The 7,957-nt window shown below is 40.4% G+C and overlaps 1 protein-coding gene across 1 annotated transcript; it reads left to right on the forward strand.

Moving 5' to 3' along the window:
* Positions 1–124: 124 nt before the first annotated feature.
* Positions 125–7,597, forward strand: LOC139713882 (A-kinase anchor protein 17A-like). Its single transcript, XM_071625584.1, has 5 exons — positions 125–193; positions 3,021–3,203; positions 3,965–4,605; positions 5,364–5,512; positions 7,354–7,597. The coding sequence occupies exons 2-5, from the start codon at positions 3,071–3,073 to the stop codon at positions 7,595–7,597; spliced, it is 1,167 nt and encodes a 388-aa protein (XP_071481685.1). The 5' UTR covers positions 125–193; positions 3,021–3,070.
* Positions 7,598–7,957: the final 360 nt, after the last annotated feature.

Raw genomic sequence — 7,957 nt, forward strand, 5'->3', positions numbered from 1 at the left:
AAAAATGTGCATCAGTCAATAAAGTATTATGATAGTATTGCAAAGAAATATTATGTCTTTGCTCGGAAAATAAGTTGACTTTACTTTATAAATAGACATTCATGCATAACTAAGCTTGAGGAAGGACAAATATGGCAGCCCCTTGTAAACCCATTTCAATAGCCTGAACTTCGGCGAAAAAGTGATGGTTGGTGTGAGTATGTTTAAAGTTCAAGCTGATATTCACATCCTTTTTTAATGAATGGCCAAATTTCACGACTAAGTGAGATTTTGACTAGTTTTGACCACTTTGTCTTGATTAGCTATTAGGATTGACCGTACCAATGGCAATGCAATGTACAGGGCAAAAGTTGACATTTTCGCGTAGTAGTGCGAGTATGGTTAGGTGTGCAACACACCGACCGGGTCCATATCGACCGACCGCGCATTATAATGGAATTGCGCGTACAGAAAGAAAATGTACGCATGGGTCTACGCGCAACGGTGTTCGATTCTCCACTTGCACTGGGCTACGCTACCGAGTAAAATGTGGCGAAAACAACTAGATCCTAGTCTAGATCTAGTCTAAGTATTCCCTAGAACTAAATGACCGAAATTTAGCAAAATCGACTAAGGTACCGTGTGACTAATTTACATATAACTAGGCCTACCTTTGCTGACTCGTTGTTAGTTGTAGAGTATCCTTCCGTAATAAATTTGACGATTTTGACCGCAAAATTGTCACCGCCGCTTGTACGATCGTGCACACACGTTACACTACATACACATGACATAAACATTTTTCGCCCGCTACGACCGTACGAGTTGATGCAGAAACGAGAAATGAATGCGAAAAAACAAACCGACTCGTCTAATTTATTTCAATTACGATGAAAAGTTTCCTAATGAAAATCAATTCAAATTCATCAAACAGTCCATCAAAAGTAATATCGAAGATTCAAAATATATTCAAATATTATTGGGGAAAAATGACGGCTAGAAAAAGAAAAACGGGCCTGTCGAAAAAATCATTTAAGTGCCCTTTATACGTATTGTCAGGGTGGTCGGTTGAAATGAGCAGGCATCACACTTCACACTACACACACGAGCATGACAACATCATCACAAACTAGTGCATACGATGTACAATGGTACAAAAATGCAATTTATCCAAGAGGATACATACCATTCAAAATGCTTTTATTCACGAAGAACAAGTCAACTCCGTCCTGACGAAGGTAGTTTACAACACTCTGACAACTCCCCGATGGATCACTAATATAGTAATATGACACAGACTCATGTCGTTTCACACTTAACTCTTAATGTGCCAGACCCAAAACCCATAACGTGCCAGACGTTTTTACCTAACGCCAAAAAGTTTGCGAACTGGATTGACAATGTAATTTAAAACTGCCATATCTTTGAAACTATTGAATGTTTTGAATTGAGTTCTTCACAACAAATATCAAGAAATAATTGGTCTTTCGTATCATGTAGTCAGTCTGCTGTAATATCTATCTGAACCTGAAATATTGCAGAAATAATCGATATCATTAAAAGATAAATATAAATTTTTGTGTAGTATGTGAAGAAAGAGTCAGTCGTGATTTTTCTTCAATAGAATGCTCCCTTGACTCTGCGAGAAAGTTTTAGAGCTACATTTCCTCTTTCAAATGATAAAAAATTTGTCTCCTAGAGTTGTATAATTCCAAAGATATTGGCAGTTCAATTTGTCTTTTCAATTTCTTTTTCTTCCTCAATAACTCATTCACAAATCTGAGTCCTTTGAATAGTCCCAGATCTTGTATTTGAAACTAAAGTAAATCCCGGGTCCTGGAATAGTGTCTTTTGTCCACTTGAGAAGGAAGCACCTACTAATCCTTCTTTTGTCTATGTGGACTGCTGGCGGGCGTACTCTATTGAAATCGGCAGACCTTTGTTTACAGGTCTACTTTCTGTCCGCTGTACATGTGCATAGACAAGAACAAAAGCGTGTTCTTCCTTCGTATATGCTAGCATGAGGACGATTAGTGAAGTTCACCAAGACAAAAGGATGAAAGACTTGACCGCCGAAGGAAAGCTTGACCCTCTTTGAGGGACAAAGTGAAAGCTGCTCCCGCAGGAGAGCACCCAAGCAGAACAATGCGAGTGGAAATGCATAGACAACACGCGCATTCAGTAGCATACACACGCGTGGTTTATCAATGAGAATTCTGATCTATACACAGCTCGCAGAGGGTGCGCTCTCTGCGGATTTTCCCGACGCGAAAAAAATACATCTAGCTGAAAAAACACATATTTACTCAAAATTTTCCTATGTAAGTATACTCATATTTTTAGTGGAAATGATGGCTATGCTAATCAGCTACCAGTACATATCAGTGGCAGTTTCTTGATGTAACATATATGATGGTACCACAACAACTTAAATGACCAATGTTTTTCTCGCTTTTTTAGTCGCCAATCGGCGACCATGGCACGTCAGGACTAAGGTCGCCGTTCGGCGACCATGGCACATTAAGAGTTAAACTGGTTGTACAGCTAAAACACTTGCTGAAATAACTGAACTTTAAATGGACAACTAAAAACTATAAAGAGACTGCATCGCAAGAACTGCACTGTATCTCTCTGTATCTCTATCTCTATCTGCACTATATCTGCTAACTCTCTCCACACTGCCCCTTCTCAGCGCATACACCCCCTTATATATCCCCTCGGGGCCTGGTCATCACTAACAGCCAATGTCCAGTGGACATGCCTCAGTGCATTCAGACAAAGGCTGGAGGTGCATGCACTTGAGCAGATGAACTTGAGTTGGGTAACTTGTGTAATAAATGAACTTGTGTACATGAGGCACATCTAAGGGTGTGTATCAAACGCCCTCTGTTGAGCATCGACTTGGGGCAAACCCAATTTTGTTACTATACATTACACACTCACTTACATTGTATGTACCTGTATATCTCATTCATTTATTCCATTTATGTTGAATGTCTTACATCAACATAGTCTGCAATTTCGCTCTTATTGAAATACAGAAAAATGGTAATTTGTGCTTGGTACTGTTGACTGATCATCCCAAATCACCATGGCTACCATTGGATGCCAGCTATGCAATAACTCAACGGAAGCCATTGAGCTCTACGAAGCCAAGAACCTGTACCTCAAACCCATCGCCAAGATTAACATCTCGGTCACTCTGCCTCAGCTGAAAGTGCCAGGTCAGAAGTCAAGTTTTTTTATTCATTTCATGGTCGTAATAAATTGCTTCATGTTCTGTTTATACAGGTTATACATCTTTTATGGGTGTGGTAAAAATGCATTTAAACTCATCTCATATAGTCGCTCTTGTCAACATTCAAGCAAATAAATCTCTTGGTAACTCAAATGCTCCTAACAAACATGATCAATGACAAAACAATGATCTGCCTTTGTACAAGCCAAACAATATGTACAGTGTAATATGTTTATGATTATATTCATGTAATTATTATGCTGTATTCATGTGAGTTATATTTGTGTCAGTAATGAATAAAGTCACCAAAGGCACTTTGCAATCCCCCCCAAAGAAAAAAGTTTGTATTGATAAAACATACTTGTATGTCAAAGCTTATACTATATCCGAAAGCAGTATAAGAAAAATTTGTCCCGAGCACAATGACAGAAACTTCCTATTGTTTTGTTCACTTGATGGAAAGTCAGTAAAGTGATGTTGAATCTCTCGGAAAGTGTATTTCTGGTAGATAATTTATGCACAGCTAATTAGGCACCAATATACTTTCGTTTCCATGTACATCTTGTAGATATCTCAAGTTCCAGACACCCAAATCGCACCACTGTATATGTACATTTTTGCATGTACACATTAAATCCTTTGACCCACGTGTGCTTGTCCAGCAGGTTTTCACACGATCCATTCTATGCAGTGATGCTATAGAGTTCACATAAAGAATGAATTTGCTGCTTCTCATGTACAATCCAGGGAAGTCCATCAGTAACTGGGAGGTGATGGAGAAGTTGAAGAAGATGGCCAAGCCGGATACTTTCCTCGTTCTCCGTGTCACCAAAAGCTCCCTCGAGTTCATCCGCTTCGAGGCGGAGCTGGAGGCCCGCTCCATCATCAAGGTCATGATCACACGGCTGGACAACAAGAATATCAAGCTCAGTGGCTTCACGGAGATCATGAAGGTGCGCGCTGCTGAAACCAAGATCCCCTTTCCGGCCAGGCACGACTGGGATGCGTTCTTTCGCGATGCCAAGAACATGAATGAGCAGCATCCCGGTGAGAGGCCAGACACGATTCACATAGAAAACCTTCCAGTCAGGTGGTTCTCCATCGATGTCGAGCCAGACAGACCCAGCGAGATCGTCGTGCGGAACGTGTTCGGGACATGCGGCCAACTCAGGAACATTGACATCCCCGTGCTTGACCCGTACCGCCACGAGAGCCAGGTGACAGGTGGAAACTTTGGCAAAATCTCGTCGCTTGGCAACAACCTGACGTTCAACGTGTATGTGCAGTTCGTGGAGTACATAGGATTTGTGAAGGCGATGGACACATTGAAAGGAATGAAACTGATGCGGATCGGGCAGGATGGGAAGGCATACACTGCGGAGATCAAGGTATGGTTAGCAGAGCACTGCAAGCTTACATACCTACATTGTAGTTTGCACGGGACGAGCAAACCTCACTGTTTAGGAAGTGAATAAGTAAAGGCATTGGTCTTTTAGTGTATGAAACAATCCCTCAGTTGCACTTTCATAAAAATGTGGAAAATGTGTTCTACAATGCCCTGGTTATGTAGTCAATAATATGTGTCATTTGTCTATCAAAACTAACCTTGTATGCCAACCTATATTTCATGTAATCAAATACGAATATATTGTTTTACATACATGTTAAAAGTGCCGGATGGTCTGGGATTACTTGTTCAGAAATTATCAGAGGTAATTGTTGATGTGGGCTAGGAGTGGAGTGGATGAGCTTACGTTATCCCTTTGTGTTTGTTTTGAATGTATTGAATCATAGTTGAATGGAGAAATGGATAAATAGACTTACTTTTCACTTTTTCACTTTTTATTATTGACATTCCCAGGGTACAATGTATATAGTAAAGATATTTAGAATCTTAGTAGTTCCTACCCAAATTACCCAAGTGAATGTATGGCACATGAAAGTCTTCCATGGCAGTAAAACAATTTGTCCTACTGTTCTTTGCTAGGGATTTGATTTTGCTCATATCCACCTTCAGAATAGATATGCAGGAATGACTTCTGCGATCAAGTTATTTTCATTTCTTGATTACGACCAATCATTTCAGTTGTTTGTAGCTGTTAGAATGCACAAGTGCACAGTTTATGTTGTGCTCTGCTTGTTTCAGGTCGACTTTGACAAGACGCGGCACCTCAGTGCAAAGGTCATCAAGAAGAGAAAAAAGGAGCGAGACAAGCTGATGGAACTCGAGAGACAGAGAGAAGAACAGAAAAGGAAGGAAAAAGAGGAAGAGGAGAGAAAGAAGGAAGAAGAGAGGTTCAGTATTTCATTTAACATTTACAGTGTCTAGTTCTCGCTGAAAAGATTCATCTGATTGGAAAATCAACTGGTTGAATGTTCGTTCTGTCACAATCAGTGGAAATTACCTTTGCTTGATAAGACTTCCACCTGCTTGATCTGCAGGCTTCTTCAGATCGAGCGCTGTGAGAAAGACTTCCCACTAGCCAACGTAGATGACGCACGCCGATCTGAGAGGGATAAGGGAAGCCATTCACATTCGCAAACAACAAGGGAAAACCTTCAACCGAGACCTGGGGGAATACTCACTTTCCTCAATATACGATCCCATTCTCTCAGATCAACGTGCGCCAGCTACATCGGCTCGTGGGAAGTCCTTCTCACAGTGCTCGATCTGGAGAAGCCTGCAGATCCAGCAAGCGAAAGTCTTATCAAGCAAAGGTAATTTCCACTGACTGATAAAACGAATGTTCAACCAGCATCTAGTTCTTAGTTTAAAGCAAATAGGGACTTCCCAACAATTTCGAAAGTGGTTAAATTCGAGATCGTTGAGTACAGTCCTGAACAGAGAAATGTATACGTGCACATTCTTATTGGGATCAGAGTCAATATTTTTTTGTGTCTTTGAATTCGCGAATAGCACCTGACTTGCAAAATTCGCAAAAATAATGACAACCTCACGAAATATTCGGCATATACAGTAAATGCCAACCCCTAAATAGGGTTTATACATGTAAGATTCAAACAAACTGTGAAAGAGTGCTTGAATATTCTTTGGCCTCGACTGAAGTCTGTGACTTATATTTGCTTTTGAGAATTTACAAAAATGCTCCTGAATTTTTAAGTAAACTCCATGGAAAATTTGAAAATTGTATGTGACCTATGTGACCCAGTGATCATAATATTTCAAAAATATGCTAAGCTCTGTCACTAAGCGAGCCAAAGGATACACTGTTAGGATAGGTCATTCTTCTTAAACAAGCAACACATCTATGGCTGTTATAGTTTGAAATGTGTAAAATGTTGTTAATTTAAAAAGAAGTGGAATCTTGTATATGATAGTGGCCTGATGCTATTTGTAGAGATGCCAAAGTTCTGTTATTTTGTAAAGCATTTTGTTCTGTTTTAGCATGAATATTGCAGGTTTCATAGAAAATGCTGTTTTATACAAATTGTATTACACTACTACACCTGTCTATTGCTGGGGAGGTTAAAAATGCTATTTTCCACCAAAAATATGTCTTTTCAGCCCTCCGAGTGGTGTAATGCTGCTTAAAAAGGTGGCATCCTTGCATTTGAGTTCTTGACTGATTTTCAGATATCTTACAAAGCATCCATTGAAAGCTGACAACCATATTGAGAAAAACGGTGTAATGCATTGACAATGTTGGACACATGTCAATGATTCAATGCAAAAGCAATCAACTTGTACAATGCCACATGGATCAAGTTTCAATACAGATTCACTGGATCAAAATCTTTGCCCAAAACACTGGTAGGATACTGTATTACAAAAAGTGTCACAAGTGTCATAAATCCCTAATTATCCATAATTGCCTAATGATACAAGGTGATCTAGTATAAAGTCTCTTCCATATTGGCTACTGTACACGACAAAACTTTCATGGCAGTTCTATTTTTGCAAATTTGAGAATAAAATGTCGATTACAAAAGTGCCGATGCAAAAAAAAAAAAAAAATGACACTAACGGAAGCAAAAATCATTATTATGCTATTGAGGAGGCCACAAACATGAAAATAACAAGTCATAAGAATGTCAGATCGTTAGCCATTTCTGAAAAAATATCTGTTTGTGAGAATATCAGTGTTTGCAATACTTTGCTGATATCTTCTGTGCAGGAAAAAGAAAGCGGAGGAAGAAAGACAGAGGCAGGTGCAGAGGGAGATGAAGATTGTGATGAAGAAGAACAGACAGATTGAACGAGAGGAGAGGAGGAGGAAGCGGAGGGAGGAGCGCCGTCTCCAGCGAAAGATCCAGATGGAGGAGAGGAAGCTGGTCCTGGCCCAGCGGAGGTTGGAGTCCATCAGACTCCTGACGGTGCTCTTGGACAAAGTGGAGGTACAGCAACATCAAAATGTGTGAGGTGTTTACCCTAAAAGGGCTGGGGAGCGGGAACCTCCCAGTGGAGGTTGCAGTCCATTAGGATTCTGACTGTGCTCCTGAATAAAGTGGAAGTACAGCAACATCAAAATGTGTTGGGATGTTAATCCTGAAAGGGCTGGAGCGGAGGTTGGAGTCCATCAGAATCCTGACACCTCCCAGGTTGGAGTCCATCAGTCTCCTAACAGTGCTCCTCGATAAAGTGGAGGTACAGCAACATTAAAATGTGTAAGGAGATAACCCTAAAAGGGCTGGGAAGGTGGAACCTCCCAGCGGAGGTTGGAGTCCATCAGAATCCTGACAGTGCTCCTCTATAAAGTGGAGGTGTTAAAAGTAGCACCA

Source organism: Diadema antillarum, unplaced genomic scaffold (genome assembly GCF_040938485.1).
Source record: "Diadema antillarum isolate AM-2024a unplaced genomic scaffold, OU_Dant_1.0 seq00002086_RagTag, whole genome shotgun sequence".
NCBI classification, from domain to species: Eukaryota; Metazoa; Echinodermata; class Echinoidea; order Diadematoida; family Diadematidae; genus Diadema; species Diadema antillarum.

What these genes read in the sequence shown, in the direction of transcription:
- LOC139713882 (XM_071625584.1), top strand. Translation starts at nt 3,071, where the DNA reads ATGGCTACCATTGGATGCCAGCTATGCAATAACTCAACGGAAGCCATT. An exon ending in GCCTCAGCTGAAAGTGCCAG is followed by an intron (nt 3,204 to 3,964) that starts GTCAGAAGTCAA and finishes TGTACAATCCAG; the next exon opens with GGAAGTCCATCAGTAACTGG. An exon ending in AGAAAGAAGGAAGAAGAGAG is followed by an intron (nt 5,513 to 7,353) that starts GTTCAGTATTTC and finishes TCTTCTGTGCAG; the next exon opens with GAAAAAGAAAGCGGAGGAAG.